Source organism: Aquarana catesbeiana, linkage group LG07 (assembly GCF_042186555.1).
Source record: "Aquarana catesbeiana isolate 2022-GZ linkage group LG07, ASM4218655v1, whole genome shotgun sequence".
NCBI lineage: Eukaryota > Metazoa > Chordata > Amphibia > Anura > Ranidae > Aquarana > Aquarana catesbeiana.
Window position 1 is genome coordinate 277,062,539 of NC_133330.1, and position 23,378 is coordinate 277,085,916.

Here is a 23,378-nt window from a genome sequence, read left to right on the forward strand (position 1 = left end):
GCAACTTGTGTCACAATATAAAATATTCCATGGACTCAACATGCCTCTCAGCAAATAGCTTGGGGTGTCTACTTTCCAAAATGGGGTCATTTGGGGGGGTTTTGAACTGTCCTGGCATTTTATGCACAACATTTAGAAGCTTATGTCACACATCACCCACTCTTCTAACCACTGGAAGACAAAGCCCTTTCTGACACTTTTTGTTTACATGAAAAAATTATTTTTTTTTGCAAGAAAATTACTTTGAACCCCCAAACATTATATATTTTTTTAAAGCAAATGCCCTACAGATTAAAATGGTGGGTGTTTCATTTTTTTTTTTCACACAGTATTTGCGCAGCGATTTTTCAAACGCATTTTTTGGGGAAAAAACACACTTTTTTAAATTTTAATGCACTAAAACACACTATATTGCCCAAATGTTTGATGAAATAAAAAAGATGATCTTAGGCCGAGTACATGGATACCAAACATGACATGTTTTAAAATTGCGCACAAACGTGCAGTGGCGACAAACTAAATACATTTTTAAAAGCCTTTAAAAGCCTTTACAGGTTACCACTTTAGATTTACAGAGGAGGTCTACTGCTAAAATTACTGCCCTCGATCTGACCTTCGCGGTGATACCTCACATGCATGGTGCAATTGCTGTTTACATTTGACGCCAGACCAACGCTTGCGTTCGCCTTTGCGCGAGAGCAGGGGGGGACAGGGGCGCTTTTTTTTTTTTTTTTTTTTTTTTTAATTAATTTTTTGATTTTTTATCTTATTTTTAAACTGTTCCTTTCATTTTTATTTTTTTTAAATCATTTTTATTGTTATCTCAGGGAATGTAAATATCCCCTATGATAGCAATAGGTAGTGACAGGTACTCTTTTTTGAAAAAATTGGGGTCTATTAGACCCTAGATCTCTCCTCTGCCCTCAAAGCATCTGACCACACCAAGATCGGTGTGATAAAATGCTTTCCCAATTTCCCAATGGCGCTGTTTACATCTGGCGAAATCTAAGTCATGAAATGCTCGTAGCTTCCGGATTCTTAGGCCATAGAGATGTTTGGAGCCATTCTGGTCTCTGATCAGCTCTATGGTCAGCTGGCCGAATCACTGGCTGCATTCTCAGGTTCCCTGTTGGGACAGGAGAGCCAGAGAAAAACATGGAAGACGGTGGGGGGGGGGGGCATTTCCTCCCACTGCTTGTAAAAGCAGTCTAGAGGCTAATTAGCCACTAGGATTGCTTTTACATGAAAGCCGACCGCTGGCTGAAAAGAATGATACCAAGATGATACCTAAACCTGCAGGCATCATTCTGGTATAACCACTCAAAGTCCAGCAACATACCAGTACGTTGCTGGTCCTTGTTGGGCATATATTGTAAACTTTTTTTTCATGCAGCCTGTGGGCTGAACGAAAAAAAGATATTGATCGGTGGGTATGCCCACCATTAGAATACCTCCCTTCATCCACCCACTTCTAATGATGGGCATACATGCACCATTTATATATGCCGAAGCATGGGGGCATCCTCCCGCAAAAGGCAGGAGCAAATTGCTCCTCCACCCACTGCCCCCACGCTTCGGCATATATGCTGAAGTATGTAACTGTGGTGGTGAAATCACCTCCGACAGCGCTGGAGTCACGGCTTTATGTATCGTGGGAGCAAACGCTGTTGCTGTCAAGATAAATAAATCCGCGCTGCAACTGAATGGCGTACCTGCTAAGCAAATGATGGTTAACAAAAAACAAAGTAACATTACAGTATAACAGTAATACTTACCATACCTGCAAAGCAAATACAAAAAAAAAACCATAGTAAAAAATAAAACATTTAACGCAACCTGTGCCTACCTAAAATATATATATGCCGAAGCATGGGGGCATCCTCCCGCAAAAGGCAGGAGCAAATCGCTCCTCCACCCACTTCTGCCCCCACGCTTCGGCATATATGCTGAAGTATGTAACTGTGGTGGTGAAATCACCTCCGACAGCGCTGGAGTCACGGCTTTATGTATCGTGGGAGCAAACGCTGTTGCTGTCAAGATAAATAAATCCGCGCTGCAACTGAATGGCGTACCTGCTAAGCAAATGATGGTTAACAAAAAACAAAGTAACATTACAGTATAACAGTAATACTTACCATACCTGCAAAGCAAATACAAAAAAAAACCATAGTAAAAAATAAAACATTTAACGCAACCTGTGCCTACCTAAAATATATATATGCCGAAGCATGGGGGCATCCTCCCGCAAAAGGCAGGAGCAAATCGCTCCTCCACCCACTTCTGCCCCCACGCTTCGGCATATATGCTGAAGTATGTAACTGTGGTGGTGAAATCACCTCCGACAGCGCTGGAGTCACGGCTTTATGTATCGTGGGAGCAAACGCTGTTGCTGTCAAGATAAATAAATCCGCGCTGCAGCTGAATGGCGTACCTGAAAACACAAAGGTGGTTAACAATAAAAAAAAACAAAGTATAAAAAAATTACATACCTGAAAAGCAAACATGATAAAACATAACAATAAAACAATGCAGAATAGAATACAGTAAAAAAGAGCAGAACAATAGAGAGAAAATAGAGAGAGAGAGAGAACAATAAAACGACAACTATTTTTGGTTTTTTTATTTTATATTTTTTTTGTGTATTTTTTTTTTTTTACTTTTTTTTTTTTTTATAACTGTAACTTTTAAAACTGTAACGGTTCCAGGTTTGGGTCTCTCAAAATGCGATGGCATCTTGGGAGACCCTGTGGAAGTGTGTCCTAGTCTGTGCAGTGCTGTACCCTACGCTAATACTCAACTAGTGTATGGTAGCGTTCAAAACATTCACCAATGCAAAGACCAGGATTGCCAGGACAGGAGGGACAATAATACCGGGTGTCACGCCTAAATCCGCGCTTTCTGCAGACACGACATTTTCTTTGGGGGGCTCGTTGGGTAGGGGTACTCTCGAGGACATAAGGAAAATGCCTCTCATGCAGCCGGCCTACTGCATTTGGATTGGGAAGGTGAGGTGGAGCACCGTCTGGAAACAGAAGGGCTCTGACGATCTCTTCCTGGAATTTAAGGAAGGATCCAGTCCGTCCTGAAGCTCTGTATAGCACATGAGCGTTCAGCAAAGCCAATTGAAATAAATAAACAGACACTTTTTTGTACCAGCGTCTGGCCTTACGGGCAATTAGGTACGGCGCCAACAACTGGTCGTTGAGGTCCACCCCTCCCATATTAAGGTTGTATTCGTGGACACAGAGGGGTTTCTCCACAACACCAGTCGCCGTAGTAATTTGGGTCGTCGTGTCTGCATGAAGGGAGGTGAGAACGAAAACATTCTTCTTATCCCTCCACTTCATAGCGAGCAAATTATTATACTTCAAGCAGGCTCTCTCCCCCAGCCTAAGACGGGACTCTACAAGCCGCTGGGGAAAGCCCCGGCGATTAGGTCGCACGGTGCCACATGCTCCAATCTGCTGATCAAACAAGTGACTAAAAAGTGGCACGCTCGTATAATAATTGTCCACGTACAAGTGGTACCCCTTTCCGAATAAGGGTGACACCAAGTCCCACACTATCTTGCCAGCGCTTCCTATGTAGTCAGGGCAGTTGATCGGCTCTACGTGACTATCTTTGCCCTCGTAAACCATAAATCTACATGTATAGCCTGTGGCCCTGTCACAGAGCTTATACATCTTGACCCCGTATCTGGCACGCTTGCTGGGAAGGTACTGTTTGAAGGACAAGCGGCCAGAAAACTTAATCAGGGACTCATCAACGCAGACAACTTGATGGGGGGTAAACAAGTCTGCAAAACGTTGGTTGAAGTGGTTTACGAGGGGCCGAATTTTGTAGAGCCGATCGTATGCAGGGTCTCCACGAGGACGACAGAGTTCATTGTCGTTGAAGTGCATGAACCGCAAAATCTGCTCGTATCGTGCCCTGGTCATGGAGGCAGAGAACACGGGCATATGGTGAATTGGGTCAGTGGACCAATATGACCGCAACTCACTCTTTTTGGTTATGCCCATGTTGAGGGAAAGGCCCAGAAAGATCTTAAATTCGGAGACCGTAATTGGTCTCCAATCTCTGGCAAGGGAGGACTGGGGATTAGCGGCGATGTGTTGACCAGCGTACAAATTGCTTTGGTCCACAATAGATCTATAGAGATCTTCGGTGAAAAACAGTGAATAAAAATCCAGTGGCATAAAGTCAACTGTTTCCACCTGAATTCCGGGTTGGCCAGTGAAAGGGGGAAGTACGGGTGCTGCAGAAGTGGTGGGTACCCAATTCGGATTGGCGAATGCAGCAGGAAGGGCACTATGGGCACGACGGGCCTGTCTTTGTCTTATTGGTGGCAGCGGGACACTAGTTGTGCTTGCCACCTCGCCAGCTTGAACTGCACTTATGGGACTCGCCACGTCACCACGTGATACTGCAGTGCTGGATGTACGACCAGGGTGTACTAGGCCGCTGGTGCTTGCCAGTTCACCAGAAGGAGTAGCGGCACTAGTACCTCTCTGCTCCCTACGAGAGCCCTGCGGTTCTTGCACTTCAAGGACAGAAGAAGAAGATCGGGGTCTGGTACGCCTGACTCTAGCAGGGACCACAACTCCGTCGTCAGAGCTATCTGTCATGGAGCCGCTGTCCTCTACAGGTTCGTATTCTGAGCCTGAACTTGACAGATGAGTGACTTCCTCTTCACTATCTGTCATACTCAGAAACGTGTAGGCCTCTTCACTAGTGTACCTTCGATTTGCCATTTTGGCCTCTAAATTTAGGGGTACACTAGTGAGACTCACAGGCAAAAAAGCTCCTGACTGTCAGCGACTGATTCAAACCGCTACCAAAAAACTGTTAGCGATCGCAGGGATCAGGCCTGACTCTGCGAACGCTACAGTTATGTGTGCTTAGTGTTTTGTGACAGTTATCGATCGATACTGCACTTGGGTGGGCTGGGCTGGGCTGGGCCGAGGAGCAAAACGCAGGTGCTAGCAGGTATCTGGGCTGATCCCGCTAACACTGCGTTTTTTTGGGGGACCCTAAACTGCTGGGGAGTATAGATCTGATCGGATCAGATATCGATCCGTTCAGATACTATAGCACTAAGGGAGGTGTATGCTGCGTGCGTGGGTTTTAGCGGTACTGGCGCTAACCTGACGCTGCCTGGGGCGACGCAGACCTTATCTGACCCTAAAAACTTAACTTCTATCACCGCCGGGCAATTAGGGGGTTAAACCTTTATAGGGTAATAAACGGCGGGTGCCCTAAAACTGTAATAAACTACAATAAACTACAAAAAACAAACCAACTAACCAGCGTCACCTGTAACAATTATATGGTGATCGCTGGTGAAAGGGTTAACTAGGGGGCAATCAAGGGGTTAAAACCTTTAGTAGGTAGTATATGGGGGTCCCTGTCGCTATAAAACACTGACAGCGAACCTATATACTTACCTCCCTAACTAGCGTCACCTGTGTCACTAATACAGCGATCAGAAAAACGATCGCTTAGTGACACTGGCGACGGGGGGTGATCACGGGGTTAAAACTTTATTAGGGGGGTTAGGGGGGTACCCTGGACCTAAAGGGGGGTACCCTAGACCTAAAGGGGGCTAACCTAACTGCCCTAACACTTGTAACTGACACAAACTGACACCAATGCAATAAATCAGAAAAAAAAAAAACCTGCTATTGGTGTCAGAGTGACAGGGGGTACAGGGGGGTGATCAGGGGGTGATCGGGGGGTGACAGGGGGGTGACAAGTGTGCCTGCGTGTTCTACTGTATGTGTAGTGTTGGTGCACTTACTTGGATGTCTTCTCTCCTCGGCGCCGGACGAAAAGACCGACTAGAGGAGAGATTACATCACTTCCTCTGCTTCTGTTTACATTCACAGAAGCCGAGGAAGCTTGTCATTGGCCAGGAGCGATCGCGAGGGGGGGGCCACGAATGAGTGGCCTCCCCCTCACCTTTGATCGACCCTGACCTCGATCCGACCGCCGCTGGCACCGGGGGGGGGGTCCGATCGGACCCCCCACCCGCGGGCAGGCAAGGACGTACCTGTAAGTCCTTTTGCCTGCCCGTGCCGCTCTGTCGACGTATATAGTCGTGCGGCGGTCGGCAACTGGTTAAACAAGTGAGATTTAACTGTACTTCTGTCTCAGTCTGAGTCATAGTTTCTGGCACAGCGAGTATAATGAGCATGTTATGCTGCATATACAGACTGATTTTACTGTTGTGGGTTTATTAACACTTTGACGCAGATTATCATCTGCTCCAAGTATTCAATCAATGTGAACTTAAAGTGATACTAAACCCAGGACCCTGCATTCACTATATCTAGTCTCCCACAGTACACAGAACATAGAAATGCAATTATTTTAGTAAATATAAACTGCTAAATAAATTTTCTCATCAGCAGTATATAGCAGCCTTGTGAATTCTATCAGTGTCTGGTTAAAGCTTGTAGGAGGAGTTTTCATTCTCCCACGATTGTCCAATAAGAATGCAGAACCCCTAAAACTCTGTCTGGATAATGCTGATTGGAGATTGCATGTGATCAGCACAGAGCCAATGTGAAAAAACAACAACTTTCTATCACTACGCACCAAAATGAGCATGTGCAGGCTAGGCTATCCCCTGGCCCTGTAATTATCAGGTAATTTTTTGGAGACAGCCGAAAAAGGAGATGATCAGAGAAGACAGGATCAAACAGCCTTTTTATACAATAAAGATTACCCCCTTAGGTTCCATAGTGAGTATACCAGCATGCTTTACTGTACATATAGACTGATTTTACTGTTGTGGGTTTAGTAACATTTTAAGCTTCTCTGCCCAAAATGCAAGCTAAACATTGTAGATAGAGCAATCTCCACTGCAGGCCAATGTATTCAGCAGCCAGGGCTCCCACAGCTGCCTGAATACCCCACCAGTGGCTACATCTGATAGGACGCTGTCACTGTTCAGCCATTAATCTTAATCCTGACTACATTTTTAAATATATTTTTATCAAGCAGGCTAGGGTTTGCCACATGCGACAAACTTGAACCAGTTTAGTAGGAAGCATCTAAGATTCAATTTATCTATGGCTAGCATTACTGAAAGCATTCTAAATGACCACTGAGTGCCTTTCTATAATGAAATGATAGGTTCAAGCCACCTCCCTTGAGGCTCATGCAAACCATACACGTGTGCACATTCCATGGACTACAATGCACCATACATTTTGAAGGCTCATTTAAGAAAAAATGGCTGCCTTAACACAACATGCAGTAACACTTGAAAACACCTGCAATAATATGCTTGCATTATGGTCTGGACAAGCCCTAAGCCTTGGTTCACACTATAAATTGCGCAGGAAAACACAGCGCTTTCCTGTGCAATTCATATGCGATTCAGTGTGGTGCAATTTTAGCCCATTTATTTTGAATAAGCTCAAATCTCACTGCATGCACTACTTTGGGAAATGCCTTCTACTGGATCCAGTAACACACTGTGCTTGCGACCTGTGGTTGGGATGTTGTTAACACGGATACCCCCTGCAGATCGCAACTGCAGAGCATTTTGAATGCGGTGCAGGGAACACGCACGGAACACAGGTTTCCCGCACTACGTTCTAGTGTTAACCTTGCTAAAAGTTATCTTGGTACAGATAAAAATTCTCTTAGTGAAGTAAAGAAAAGGAACATTGCCAGGGATGCATCATTTCATGAAGCAAATGACCTAAAATCCTTCCTCACATTTAGCGCCAATTTGCAGTAGTGGGTAGAAACACAATTACAGGGAGACTCTAGGGTTACCCGAAACCTGTTGCCATGGGGGCAAAATAAGTTAGAAACTCGCTCATCCATGTCTTTATGGGCCTTGCTTTGTGCACTGGTACAAACTGTTCCCACAAAGTTGGGAGCATGAAATTGTCCAAAATGTCTTGGTATGCCGACGCCTTAAGAGTTCCCTTCACTGGAACTAAGGGGCCAAACCCAACCCCTGAAAAACAACCCCACACTATAATCCCTCATGTCAACAAAGACATGGGTGAGCGAGTTTGGGGTGGAGGAACTTGACTGGCCTGCACCTGTGGCTTTGTAAGAAGCATTTCAAGGTCCTGGAGTGGCCTAGCCAGTCTCCAGGTCTCAACCCCATAGAAAACCTTTGGAGGGAGTTGAAAGTCCGTGTTGCCCAGCGACAGCCCCAAAACATTACTGTTCTAGAGGAGATCTGCATGGAGGAATGGGCCAACATACCAGCAACAGTGTGTGACACCCTTGTGAAGACTTACAGAAAACGCTTGACCTCTGTCATTGCCAACAAAGGATATATAACAAAGTATTGAGATGAACTTTTGATATTGACCAAATACTTATTTTCCACCATAACTTGCAAATAAATGCTTTCAAAAATCAGACAATGTGATTGTCTGGATTTGTTTCCACATTTTGTCTCTCATAGTTGAGGTATACCTATGATGACAATTACAGGCCTCTCTCATCTTTTTAAGTGGGAGAACTTGCACAATTGGTGGCTGACTAAATACTTTTTTGCCCCACTGTATCTGCACAAGGCACTTGGCAATCTTGCAATTTGCACCAAAACTGGACTTAATTATATAGGTGTTTATATATATTTTTTCACATATGGACTGCCTTTTTGATTTTTCGAGATGAAATTCACTGATTTGGGTTTTTATGTGTGCTTGTGATTATATGCACCCTTAAAGAATTAGCACCAATTAACACTTAAGAGTATCACATACAACCTTTTCTGCACTTTATAAGTATATTAGGTTTAATGTCAATGTGTATACGAGTTCAAATCAATTATATTTACATCATTGATACACATTAATCCCTATCTGGCACTTTCACCTGAGAAGTGTTACTCACCATTGCAGGTTCACTCTTTAGGTGATGGGCAGTGCCACCTACCCGTTTACCTATCCTTTAAGCAGCCAATAGAGTCCATGTAAGCTGGTCGCCTGTAAATTTAGCATAACAGTACATGAATACAGCATACGGACAACTTTTTTCGCAAGATCTTGCTGACGGCAATCAATAGTATATGCCCATGTGCAAGAAAATGGAAATGTTTTTACCAAGACCTCTGTATAGCAATTATACCGGTTATATCAATGTTGTCAAAACTGGAGTTTTATGTATTTGTGATAAAAATACATATCACAGCAAATGATTTATTTGCTGCACTGACAGTATGAATATTTGGTTCTTGTGTTGTGAAGATAAAATAAGAACCATGTGGGTGCAGCCTGGGCAATCCGACACTTCACTGTCAATGTATTCCGATCCCCTCAAGAGGTTGCCGGAGGTCAGGGAGAATATCAAGTTGCCCAATGCTGCCACGTCTTAGCAGCTAACAAGTGACTGGTGCAGACTTTACTGTAATAACATAAGGAACCAAAAGAAACATGCTATTATATGGGATGAATCTTCATTTTATTAACATAAAAAGAGAGGGCTTGGCTGGGGAAAATAGTTTAGAATAGGATAAAATACAGCAAGCTGAAAGGTACAACCATAATAAACTTGGGAACTACCATTATCAACTAGATACAGATGCAAAGGTTGCCATAATCCTGGCTACAAAAACCTAGCAAGACAATGACCAGAAAACAAGTATTGCCTCGTTACCACTGAGCGGATCGGTTCGGGTCGGTACAGTTTGGAAGGTCTAGAATGGTCCGGCCTATTCAGGTGAGCGTTTCCACTGCAAGTCGGACCGCAAGGGGCCATACGTGGGTTAGAAAAAATGCCTAGCATGGCGTCACGCGTCCGCCAATCAGTGGAATGTATCATAGCTCCGCCCTAACCAAACCGTGTCATTTTCTATGGCCCCACATCTGAAGCAGGACCCAGAATGGTGCGGTTCGGTTCGGTAGTATGGGCCGCTTTCATAATGGAAACACTCAAAATAGCATACTGAACCGATCCGCTCAGTGGAAACAAGGCATATGTGTCCAGTGAAGTAAACTAGAAGAACCGTTACTCTACATCGGGGTTTCTCAACCAGGGTTCCTTCAGAGGTTGCTAGGGGTTCCTTGAGAAGTGTAGGCCTCTTAAATAAGTTCCCACGGACACCATTGATCCTTTTATCTGTCAGGGGTAATTCTTCCCATGACCACAAGTGTAAGGAGCATTCTTCCCACTGACCAGCACCCTAATGTATCATCAGTTGTAGGTATGGTAGTTTTTAGCAGGGGCTCCCTGAGACTGGAAGTCATTTCAAGGGTTCCTCCATACTTGTTCTAGGTCAGCCACTCACAGAGAATCATGGTTCCGAAGCATGTCCCTTTAAAAATAAAAGCAGTTTCAGTTCCTGTATGTTGATCCTTAAACCCTTCAATATTAAAAGATAGGTCTGACAAGAATAGGTCAGTACTACACCACCTCCAAACTACAATTCAGATTACATGCACATAGGAACAGAAAACTATTCTGAAAAATGCTGCGTAAACGTCAAACTTAAATGATTTCATCAATGAGTTATGTCCGACTCACCATAGGATACCAGAGCAGTTCCCAGTGGCATTCCCATACGGTGAGGTCATGATGATGTGGCACCAATGTACCATGCAATAAAAAGGTATGCTTCAGATCACACATGCTCAACATGAAAACAAATCAATGATTACAGGCAAACATTTTCCAGGCAGACTAGGATGTGGTTGTGCTTGATGCATAATAAGGCAAAATTTAGCGATTCCAGTATTTAGAAGAAAAAAAGATCCAATTTCTAAACCTTATTTTTGCTATTTTGTTTACATCGTCTGAGCTGCTAAGTGCAATACATAGGGGTTGATTTACTAAAGGCAAATAGACTTTGCACTTTGAAAAGTGCAGTTGCTCCAGAGCTTAGTAAATGAGGTAATGCTTCGCTTTACAAAGAATACCCAATCACATGCAAGGAAAAAAAAACAGCATTTTTGCTTGCACATGAATGGATGATGTAAGTCCGCAAAGCTTCTGCTCATTTACTAAGCTCTGGAGCAACTGCACTTGCAGAGTGTAATTGCACTTTTCAAAGTGCAAAGTCTATTTGCCTTTAGTAAATCAACCCCATTATTTCCCTATCAAACTGACTTTGCTTTTCACTGCTGACAGCAGAGCAAATTTCAGGTGATTTTCAGTGACATATACTGCAGAAATTCAACTTTAACAGCCCTTTCACACAGGCGCCTTCCATTCCAATCAGCAGATCTGCCTGCTGATTCCCTGCTGATCAGAGCAGAACAGCGAATGACAGTCTATGTCCGCTCAGTCTATGCAGAGCAGAATCTGACAGACCCTCCTATGCTCAAAGAGCAGGCGGGAGTAAACTGACTGTCCATTAACACCCGGCTGCCTCCGATCCAGTCTGCCCAAATGGAAGAGAATGCATTTTTATTAGCAGGCCTGATTAGACCTGGAGGTAGTCGGGTGTAAATGGACTTCCCTTTACGCCTGCTGGTCCATAGGAATGCATGGACCAACCAATCAGGTCCACCTAAAAACCTGACAGGCTGACCTGATTGGATCTTCTATGTGAAAAGGCCCTTCATCCAGTTTTATATTACTAAAACACAAGCATTTTAAAACACAGCTGATATAGGAACAAGGATTTGGTATTTATATTGATTTACCAAAATTCCCTCAAAGCAGAATTTGGGCTGAGAAATGAAGGGGCAGAATAGGAACGGGAGGGGGGCCAGAGCAAAAAAGTAAGGGGGGAGGGAGCAATAGAAAAAGCAAAGGGGGCAAACAGAAAAAGCAAAGGGGGGCAAACAGAAAAGGTAAGGGGGACGAACAAAAAATGGAAGGGGGCAGAACAGAAAGGTGAGGGGCAGCAGTATGTGTCAAAGTCAATGCAATGCACAGTGCTGTCAATCACATCATTGTTCTAAAGCGACTTCATTCTCCCGTCAAACCTGTGCACACTAATTCAAGGTTTGCCTCAAGTTCAGCTTTAAAACAGAACAAAAGTTCATGCCAGGGATGCCTTGCTTAACAAAGAAAGCAGAAGTAACCCACCAACGGGAACAATGATTAACCAGCTTCCCCAATCCATATTCCAACTGTATTATTTATATGTCAAACAAAAGATCTTCCCATTATGCGGTTTTCCAAAGAAATCCCATAGTCAGAATCTGATCATCAGACTTCAGAGGTCACTGTGAAAAAAGCTGTTTCACATACAAAAGCAAAAAAATAAATAAATAAATATATATATATATATATATATATATATATATATATATGACAGTTACGCGTTATGGTTAGTGTGTCCTAAATGGCTCTGTAATACAAAATTGGCATTTAAACCATCCCACAAATTTGATGGAGAAGCTTCAGCAGTGTGGCTTTAGAGATTTTGCTTTGAAATAAGTTCCAAGTGACACGACCTCTGTTTGTGGGACAAGCAGGTCTGTCATAGAGGGACAAGGAAGACCTACCTTATCATATTTAGTTGGTGACAGCATGAGAGATATACATTTGTGGCATTCGGGACATTAGTTGGTTCCTGATACTTTATGAAACAAGATGTAATCTTTACAAAAAAAATTAAATAAAAAAAAAAAAAAAAAAAAAAAAGGGACGACAATGCCAAAAATGTAAATCTACTAAAGCAAGACTCTGTTCTGTTAAAGGAGAAGTACAGCCAAAGCTTGCTCGGTTGTACTTCTCCTGTTGATCACAGAAGTACAGTTAGGTTTGCACCGACAGCTCCCGCCCCTCCACAGCCCAGCGCTCCAGTTAGCGAGGAGGGGGCAGAGCAGAGAGTCGGTGACTGGCAGTCGGCAGCTCTCTGCTCACGGGGCTGTGAGAACCGAGCAATCGGCGGTGTTTGATCGCTCGGTTCTCAGTGTTAGAGGCGCCGGGGGACAGGTAAGTATGATACTACAGAAAGTCTGCCTTTAGAAAGTATTTGTAAGGATTGTCAATACAAAATCACACCGAGGAACAAAAGTATTTTTTTTTTTGTGTCAGTTTTTATTGCCGTCTGTGCCCCCATTGGAGAGAGTCCCCCTCTCTATTTGTCCCGTTTACCTTCATCTTTGAAAGTGAAAGTAAAAGAAAAACCCACATTTTGGGTTGTCCCCAGAAAAGTAATAGAGGAAAAATATTCCAATGGGGACACTAGTTCTGGCGACCTGGGGGGTTCCCAGGGAATTTCTTTAATTTGCAGGGATTTCCTCTCACTTCCCCTTTGGTAATGGGACAGGAAGTGAAGGTAAATCTCAGCAATGGGACACAGATGGTTGGGGGGGGGGGGGGGGATCTAACAAGGGTTATAACCCTCCCTTGCTCTATCCAAAATGAAAAAAAAAAAAAAAGGTTTTGCCTATAGTTCTACTTTAACCAATAAATGTATACTACATTGCTAATGAGGATCTCGCACTGCCGTTCCTTGTTTTTTGGACTGCAATGGTAAATTGCTTATTGGTTTGCAACACTTCTACAATAATTCCAAATTCAATGCAGGTGTATTTGACCCGCAGCTGACTTGTGACCTGCTTCAAACTGTTTTTGCATCCTCGTGGACATGTATGGTCAGAAAAGCAGTTCAAAAGCCTGTTGACCTATGCCCTAAAGAAGCTATTATTTGGTTTATAACTTATTAACTATTCTAGTTCTCAAGAAGTAGAAAATGCCAAAAATTCATGGCATCTAAATGTCACAGTATCCAATTACTTTGTATGGTGGGGTGAGGTTATAAACATTTTTTTTTTTATATGGAGCGTTCCAAATAGAATTTTCGAAAGTGCAGATAAAAAAAGTAATCTCCTTAAAACGACCACACTGTATAAGCTTTAATCTCCATAAATGGCATCAACATTCCTTGCACTTATTCCAAAAAACAGTGGCAAATTAAATAAAAGGATATTAAAAAAAATGTTTGCCTACAAAAGATTGAAGAAAGAAACGTGCACTGTATCTTCCAAAACCATGCCATTTGTTGATCTAGTGCAAGCCTGTGGAAGAAAGCCAGGGATCTCCTTTGAATTATGTGCTTGTATTTACCTAGACGATCATGACTCAACCACATTCTAATTAGAAAAAGGCAGTAAGTTGGCAATACTTAGCACAGTGGATGCAATATTTTGATCTTACCTAAATTAAAACTGCCTGATCAAATAAAACGTATACTGGAAAAGCCAGGAATTACAAAGTTTCAGAAGATTTACCCCCCCTTCATGACCAGGTCAACAAAAAAAACACTGACAATTTTGATTAAAAAAAAAAAAAAAAAACACACACACATTTTTTACTTCCTGCTATAAAACATATCCAATACAAAAATAAAATTAAAAAATCATGTTTCTTTGTAAATTTAGGCTAACATGTATTCCGCTACATATTTTTGGTAAAAAAAAAAAAAAAAAAACACCTATAAGTGTGCATTGATTGGTTTGCGCAAAAGTTATAGCGTCTAAAAACTATGGGAATTTTTATTTTTTAAATATGTAATAGTAATGGCAGTGATGAGCAACTTCTAGCTGGACTGCGATATTGTGGCGGACATTCTGACACTGACACTTGAAACTTTGTGGGAACCAGTGAGACGAATACAGCGATCAGTGTTAAAGGGGTTTTAAACCTTTTTGTTTTTTACCTTAATGAATCCTATGCATTAAGGTGGGAAAAAAAAAAAAAAACTGGCAGTGACCGCCCCCCCAGCCCCCCCGGTTTACTTACCTGAGCACTGGAACTTGACCCACGGGAATGCGCTGTCTCTCTGCCCGGGGTTCTCGGCTCTTGATTGGATAGATTGATAGCAGCGCAGCCATTGGTGCCCGCTGCTTTCAATCAAATCCAATCACGCGGGCGCCAGGGCCAAATCCTGCATTCGACCTCAATGGACGCCGAATGCTGGACTCAGGAGCGCGCCCGCAAGGTAATTCCCTGGGAGAGCGCTTCTTCCAGGGGGTTATCTGATGTGGGGAGGAGCCGTGAGAGCCACCGGGGGACCCCAGAAGAGCAGGCTCGGGGCCACTCGGTGCAAAAGGAGCTGCACAGTGGAGGTAAGTATGATAGATTTGTTTGTTTTTTTTTTTTTTTTTTTTAAAACGAACCCTTACAATCACTTAAAAATATGCACTGTCACTGTACTAATGACACAGGCTGGGAAGGGGTTAAACAGCTAGGGTGATCAAGGAGTTAAATGTGTGTCTAGCCAGTGTTTGCATGTACTATGTGTGATGTTTTACTAAAGGGATGTGATGGATTTTATTCCCTGCTTTTCAAGGTTCACTTGGCAAGGGATGTTGCACTTTGCAAGGGATTCTTCCCCAGAGACTACCCTGCAAAGAATGCTTAATCATGTGCAAAGAAAAAAACAAAACACCATTCTTGCTTGCACATGACTTCATTTCATTCATTAACTCTGGGGACAATTCCTTTGCAAAGTGAACGGTCTATTGCCTTTAGAAAAGCCTGCAGTATTGCAAATGCTCTGACCCTTTATATCAGTTTGAAGTGATTTCAAAAAGTGAAAATTTAATTATTTTTTCTTTTTTAGTTTTTGGGCAGAATATTTACACCTTATGTTCGGTTTTTATTGCAGTCTGTGGTCTAATTGAGAAGAATTTGCTTTGGAGTTCCACTTTAACTCAACTAACTAGATCTAGATTGTTACTCACGTATTTAATGGATGCGTCCAAATGTAAGCCAAACCTCTGAGAATAAGTTTAGAATATCCCCAAAAATCAAATGCATAGTAACCATTCTTCCCTAGTTCTCACCATATCACACACAGTAATTCAATGAAAAAAAAAAAAACACCGTATCAACTGCAACTTCGTCCTTCCAGCTCTTGAATAAATCTATGCCAACCTTTTTAAGGATCTGTACATTCAGCCCTCTCCAAGTCATTGTCTTACCTTCTTCCTCTTCGATTGATGCTGGGATATCTCTATTCGAACTAATAATCCTTGAGAGGCCACTAGAAATGGCAGAAATTAAACCATTATTGAAAAATCCACTTTGTGCCGAATCCACAGAGTGCATTCTCTTCATAGACGGATGCCCATAATGGCTTCTCCATGAAGTGGGACCAGCGGGTTCAGAGGAAGATCGCTCAAATGTCACTCTTCTCCCTTGCTCACCAACAGATGCCATAGTCTCATTTATTTCATATGATCTTCCCAAGTCATCAACCCCATGGTGAACGCCAACACCACTTCTATAGATAAATTCAGGTGCGTGTTGGCTAGGGACGGGATGATGCAGATAATCTCTAGAGCTTCCTTTGGCATTAAGTCTGGAAATAGACTGACTTTTCCATCTGAAAAGACGCTTTCCAAAAAAGGGACGTCTAAAAAATGAACGTTTGGTCTTTACATGATGATGCCAGTTATAGTTGTGTAGACCCTCATTTTCGCCATACACTTCAACAGGTGCTGACATGGACCGTCCAACCAAAACTGGATGTGACTGTCTTTTTCGTATCCGATTTATCTTCTCCATACTGCAGAGTATGTTCCTTGTAACAACCCCCTTTTCAAGAACACATAACTAATATACCAAATGTCAAAAATCAAGGCTCATTTTACTGTTCAAAATAATCTAACTTGTCTAAAAGATTTTCTACAGGAGACTAGTTGCAACACACTCAAGATACAAGCATCTATCTTCTGTTCTGAACCCACACCGTTTGCTGTCAATAGTGTAAGACCAGCCTCTTTAAGAACTATGACTTCCTGAGAAAAGCCTTCTGCTAAAGGTCTGCAGGAAATGACAACAAAGAAAATTGCAGAACCACCGACAGTCATGCAAAACCCAGATCAGTTCTGCATTATATGAAACCTAAAAAAAAAAACACAAAAAAAACCCACTCAGGCTTGAAACCTACGCTAAAATTAACTTACTTTTTTCCACGAAGATATTTGAAAATGAAAGGTTAAAACAACATGCCTGGCAACCTTATACAAAGACAATAATACGCAGACAATTCTAGGTGGTGTGAAATATATAACATCAATAGACTGCATATGTGTAAAATACATACATACATTTTATTATATATATATATATATATATATATATATATATATATATATATATATATACATATACACACACACACACACACACACACACACACACATATATACACACACACACACATACATACATACACACATATATATTAATATATCTATACACACACACACACACACACATATATATATACATACATACATACACGCATCTGAGACATTTGAGACATGAGCACATAATATAGGAACAGTGCAAATTGCCTCCAAATGACAGATTTAACAGCTAAAACGAATCTCATATTTTTTTTTTTTTTTTATCTAATCTAAGAACAGGCACTAAGATGCAAAAAAAATACTTTAACCAGAAAAATCTATTTAGTGTACCCAAGCACAAACTGTACTGGCTCAACTATACACCAGTTTGCGAACTATTCCTCATCTTCTGCCATCCCATGAAATGCTGTTAAGGTTTTTACTGGATAGTGGAATGGCGTGGCTTAACGTGGTATTAAAGAGTCGGCTTTTTTAATAATAAAAAAAAACACAACAAAACTTGTTATACTTACGTGCTCTGTGCAACAGTTTTGCACAGAGCAGCCCCGATCTGCCTCTTCTCTAAACCCCCCCAGCTACATTCATTCTCTAGACCCCCGTCGGCACTCCTGGCTCCTCCACCTTGACCAGTGCCTGCCCATAGCAAGCGGCTTGCTATGGGGGCACTGGTGCATGCTCACTCCTGAGCCCTGCTCTATGCATCCATAAGACACAGAGAGCCGCGGCTCGGCCCCGCCCCCAGTCTCTCCTCATTGGCTGTGATTGTCCTAGGACACCCGAGGCTCTCGTGCACATCGCTGGATTGAGTGGGGGCTCAAGTGAGTAATGGGGGGGGGGGGGTGCTGTGGGGTGAGCAGCACACAGAAGGATTTTTACCTTCATGCATAAACTAAAAAGCCTTCAACCCGTATAACCACTTTAAGCCAACCACAGACGGTTCGAATCTCGGCAGGATCAGTAGGAGCCCGGAGGAGATTCGAACAAACCACGTATGAACAGGCCGAATGTACTCAAGTTGATCAAATCAACCAACTTGTATACAATCAGCCTACTGGATTTTCCATGTGATTATTGCGTGCAGCTGTTATAGCCGCTAGCAATCATCACTGTGTTTCATGGGTTACAGGAAAATCACTGTCTATGGTCAGTTTTACATCACACTAGAGTACTCCCGAACCAGAGAGATGGTCAGGCACAAAGTAAAGGCTTTACGAGTTACTAGAGGTATCAGCAGTCACCTTTTAAGAGGGTGACACAATCACTTTAAATGGAGTAACATCTCTACAAAGTTGATGGATACTTGGTTGCTATAGATTACCATTACTTTCTGAACCACATAGGTAAACAAAACCTACAGTCTAAAGAATGGAATTTCTTAAATTTTTGCCTGGGATCTAATTACATTGCTAAATGTAATTTATTACGGATCATTCCAATCTATTGGGTCAGCTGTGGAGCCTTAATACAACAGTATGTTGGATGTTAACGAGCACTGTGTTAAGAACACAAAATTTATATGAATGGGTTACCAATGTTCTAAAATAGACCTAAAATCACGCACCATTTGTTTCGGCACAGCGCACCACAAGGCTTCTGTTAGCCAGCAGGCTACAACCTTACTTTGTGTTCTGCTGTAACCTCTGGGAAGGAATTATAATATCACACAATAATGAGGGCAAGAAAAGCCATCAATGGACATGGTACCTGTGGATGCACCTCAAATGTATCTGATCCCCACGTGTGGTGTATATCTGTGTTTGGTCTGCCTGCTTGGCCCTTATCCATTGTTGCCGATTTCCAACAACGGGATGGTATAGGATTCCATACGTCCCACAAATACATGAATTGTGGAAAAATGTACCATGAGCCTTGAGCTTGGCCCATATGCATGGCCAATAAGCATCAGTGTCACGTGTGTTCAGCTTTGTACTTCCTCAGTAGTTAATGATCCAAATGGAACTGCAACAGCTGCAAGAAAAAAAGAATTGCCAACCTTGGCTGGAAAGTATATTGACAAGAGGAACGTAGCAGTAAACCATAGTATCTGCCTGATATATATTCTCTTCTCTAGCCATAGGAAGCCTATAGTTGGGTCTCATCCACTGCCTGATAGCCGAGTCTCTGAACCAGTTTCAGCTATTACAATACACCTAGCAATACAGGGAACTCAATAACCAGTGTTGCTTGAGAGGTAATAACCAGAGTTGTTATATACACCCACAAAATGTTTTAACTTTAGGAACCCTTGACATGGCTGGCTTCCCCCACAGAGAACAGAGACCTAAAATGTTTGTTCCTACACCAGGCATGAAGTCATATAGCGGCAAGAGAAGAAAGTTGCCTCAGGACACCATTTGCTGCATTTTCAGAAGACTAATCTCAGTTATGACCACTGCTTCTATTGTCCATACTGTGCTCTTCTTATAAAATGGGGTTCATTGGGTGGTGTTTTGTACATGCTGGAAATCAACTCCATCTAAGACATGCTTACTCTGGAAGAGGTCTTACCCAACATCTGTTGAAGCCTGGTAACGAAAGGTCGAAATATACTAGCCAGGGCCCCTCCCTTCTTGAAAATCATCTGTTAGTAGGTGTACAAGTATTGTACTAATCTTACCTGTCATCTGCATCGTTACGTGTGACATCACTGTCCTTCCTGAAAGGTTCCTGGGAAATGCAAAGCAGGCCGAACCTCACAAGAAAACACTCCAGTTCATTGTGAGCGTCTTCTCACATGAATTCAGCTGTTCTTTATTACCCAGGATCTTGTTCGAAGGACTGTGACATCTCTCTTGTCTAGGCGCTGCAGGAGATGGAGAGGGGTAAGGCAAGTACATAGCTTAACATTTTTTTCTTCACTGGTGCCTTTTGGACCTACTAACATCTGATGTGTGTATATGTGTGGTAGTGTATGTGCATGCGCAGTGTATGCAGACCTTGCATTGTACTTCAAAGTTTGTTTTACAGCCGGTAATTCATGGATTGAAATGTAGCCGTTCAACAGGGACTGGCCAAATTGCGATTCATGTATGGGCACCCTGTTTTTCCCCAATATAGCCGGCAATACAAATCATCGTGTTCTCTGAAGGCTCCCCGCTGGCAGAACGCAATAGCACTGCAGGAGGTATTCCCCATCAATGCGGACTGTGTTGATGGAGCAATCAAGCAATTTTCTTTCCTTCCACCACGGAAAAATACAGTGTCACTTCCAAGTAGATGAAATTGAGGCAAAAGCAATTTGATCTTTCTTATGGATACCTCTAATCCCATCAATCCACATATAACAGAGATCAAGAAAGGCAGACATGTTTGAAGCCCATGTTTGGTGCCTACAATGGCTTCTTTGATAGAGACACTGAAGGAGTGACCATAGTCTGCGACAAGGACAGGAAGTACATTATTTGGATAATTACAACATGAAGAGGAAAAAAGCCTGTAAAAAAAGAAAACTAACACCTCCTCTAAAGACCAGTAAACTGCAATACATCACATTTTTGTTTTCTGGTTTATGTACACTTGAAACTCCATGTGAACTTTTGGGAGAGGCAGGGCTGGCATGGTGGAAAAGCCATGCAGACTTGAGATGAGAGGGATTACAATTTTAGGAGTCAACAGTTGTATTTGTAAAAAAAAAAAAAAAATAATACCATTACATTAACATAAAACATTTTCCTTTAATTACAGAAAGGCCACTAAGGTCGGTGGTCATATGGGTGGCACAATATAATCTTGGTCAGGTGATCCACATTATTGAAAATCACAAAGCACCACAGACTGCCCAAAGCAGCCAATTACCAGTTTGTTTTATATTTTAATGTTAAGAATATAGAATATATGACCTCTGACTGGTTTCTGTGTCTTTGCATTCTGACAGCGGGACTCTTCCAACATCAGAATACACGGATCAGTGCTTCAGCCCATTGGCTGCAGGTGCTGATCAAGCAGAGATTTTTCAATAAGCCCATCATGAAAAAGTTGATCCCGCCTACATTTTGATCCATGCATGGTAAGCTTTAGTGTAATTTCACAGATAATCTCAGATTTTACACTGACCTGTCAAACCCCCTCCCTGCCATTGACAGAAAAAAAATGGAAGCTACCACTGATGTGTTAAATTTGAAAAGGTCATGGCCGTCTGCCCCAGCCCGGCTTCCCTGTGGCCGTCTGCCCCAGCCCGGCTTCGCTGTGGCCGTCTGCCCGAGCCCGGCTTCGCTGTGGCCGTCTGCCCGAGCCCGGCTTCGCTGTGGCCGTCTGCCCGAGCCCGGCTTCGCTGTGGCCGTCTGCCCGAGCCCGGCTTCGCTGTGGCCGTCTGCCCGAGCCCGGCTTCGCTGTGGCCGTCTGCCCGAGCCCGGCTTCGCTGTGGCTGTCTGCCCGAGCCCGGCTTCGCTGTGGCCGTCTGCCCGATCCTGGCTTTGCTGTGGTCGTCTGCCCGATCCTGGCTTTGCTGTGGCCGTCTGCCTGATCCTGGCTTTGCTGTGGTCGTCTGCCCGATCCTGGCTTTGCTGTGGCCGTCTGCCTGATCCTGGCTTTGCTGTGGTCGTCTGCCCGATCCTGGCTTTGCTGTGGCCGTCTGCCCGATCCTGGCTTTGCTGTGGCCGTCTGCCCGATCCGGGCTTTGCTATCCAACAAGTCATATGTAGTTGACTCAAATGAACTGCATTTAAAATGACTAAACCGTTAAGAAAAGCAATGCTGAAAAAAATATTCAGCGTCACTGACCACTTTATGAATATTATGTTTGCGGTCTTGTTTCAATACAGAGTTTGTGATCAGCATACAGCAAATGAGATCACAATTCCTAATCTGCATACTAGTCTGATGACGTAGATAACACTATAACCATTAGATGTGTATTTTAGACCGGTCACTAACACTTTCAGAAGGATCAGTCAATGTCAGGCCCAGCACTTTTTTCCTTAATAAAACAGAAAGCTTGGGCAAAGGATACCTCCTTAAAAAAAAAAAAAAAAAAAAGAAGAAAAGCAAAGCATGAGCACTCATCAGCAGAAAATTCTGCATAGCTTCTTAAACTGCCGGTAGTCTCTAAGTACCCCTCAATTATACGTCCTCACAGGACTGTGGTAACCGAGAAAGAAATTAGAAAAGCATGTTCTAACTCTGGAAAATTTAAGTGACCGGCGTGTGCATCTCCATGACATTACCACATGCATTACAGCAGCTTTTAAAAATAATTACTTATTAATAAGTTAAACGTAGGTTGGAGATATGCAGAATGAACATTTTAACAGAACTGTCACTGCAGCAAAAACTCATTTTACAGGCAGATAAAATAAAAACAGTTTAAAGCCACATGCATACGGGGCATCTGTTTAAACCTCTCTGAACACAAGAAATCCTGGTAGGAAAAAGCTGACACAACTCTGTATTACATAGACGTTTAGGAATCTCTATCATTTCAGTGTTAATGCATTCTGTTAGCAAGAATAATAATCCATTCTGATAGCCTGAATAAATTAACGCTCAAATGTTAGATGCACCTAAACACATCAACCATTTATACACGTCTAGGTGCGCTTTGCGTTTTTTCTGCTTTTCCGCTCCTCTCCTGAACAATTTTTTGGAGGGTTTTTTTTCTGCCTGTAAACACCTAACATAGCAATGTTATTTAAAAGCTGTGTGTCCATGTTGCCATATACCACTAAAAAGAGTTCCAGTTTCAGGAAAGATACATAAAAGTATATATTAAAATATATATACTGCACACTGCATATAAATGTAGAATTGTCATATAAAAAGTGCACACTGCCTTACTACACATAGGGCCCATTCACACTTAAGGTGTTACTAAACCCACAATGGTAAAATCAGTCTGTATATGCAGTAAAACATGATGGTTATACTCACTATGGAACCTAAGGGGTTAATCCTCTGCATTGTGTAAAAAGGCTGTTTAATCCTGTCTTCTCTGATCCTCCCCTTCTTCCACTATCCCCAATCTATCTCCTAATAATACAGAGCCTTGGGGGCACTCTGTATATGAATATTTTGGTGTGCATTGCTGGAGTTTTTTTTTTTGGGAGGGTGCAGAAGATCAGCACAAGACCAAACAGCACTCTATAGCCAGAGGGTCAGGGGTCATGCAGCCTCATAAGACAGTCAGAGAAGAATGAAAACTCTTCCTAAAAGCTTTAATCAGTGCTCGGCCATACACTGATAGAAGTCATAAGACTGCTATATACTACTGACGAGAAAAGGCATTTAGCAGTTTATATTTACTAAAATAATTGCATTTCCATGTGTACTGTGGGAGACCAGATATAGTGAATACAGGGTCCTTCAAAGAGTATTCCTGATATGTGGCTGCTGTACCATGTACTTGTAGGA

General features: G+C 42.6%; 1 protein-coding gene across 10 annotated transcripts in view; it reads right to left on the reverse strand.

Moving 5' to 3' along the window:
• RASAL2 (RAS protein activator like 2) overlaps nt 1-23,378 on the reverse strand; it is a 492,268-nt gene that overhangs the window by 322,000 nt on the left and 146,890 nt on the right. For 2 of the 10 annotated variants that reach the window (XM_073593386.1, XM_073593385.1), the window contains exon 1: nt 15,861-16,633. The exons of 6 other annotated variants lie outside the window; for them this stretch is intronic. In XM_073593386.1, coding sequence (XP_073449487.1) covers nt 15,861-16,446 — 586 coding nt within the window. In that variant the 5' untranslated portion in view covers nt 16,447-16,633. Of the gene's footprint in view, nt 1-15,860; nt 16,635-23,378 lie in introns of those variants that run through there. 2 more of the 10 variants (XM_073593388.1, XM_073593387.1) reach the window with 1 other exon arrangement.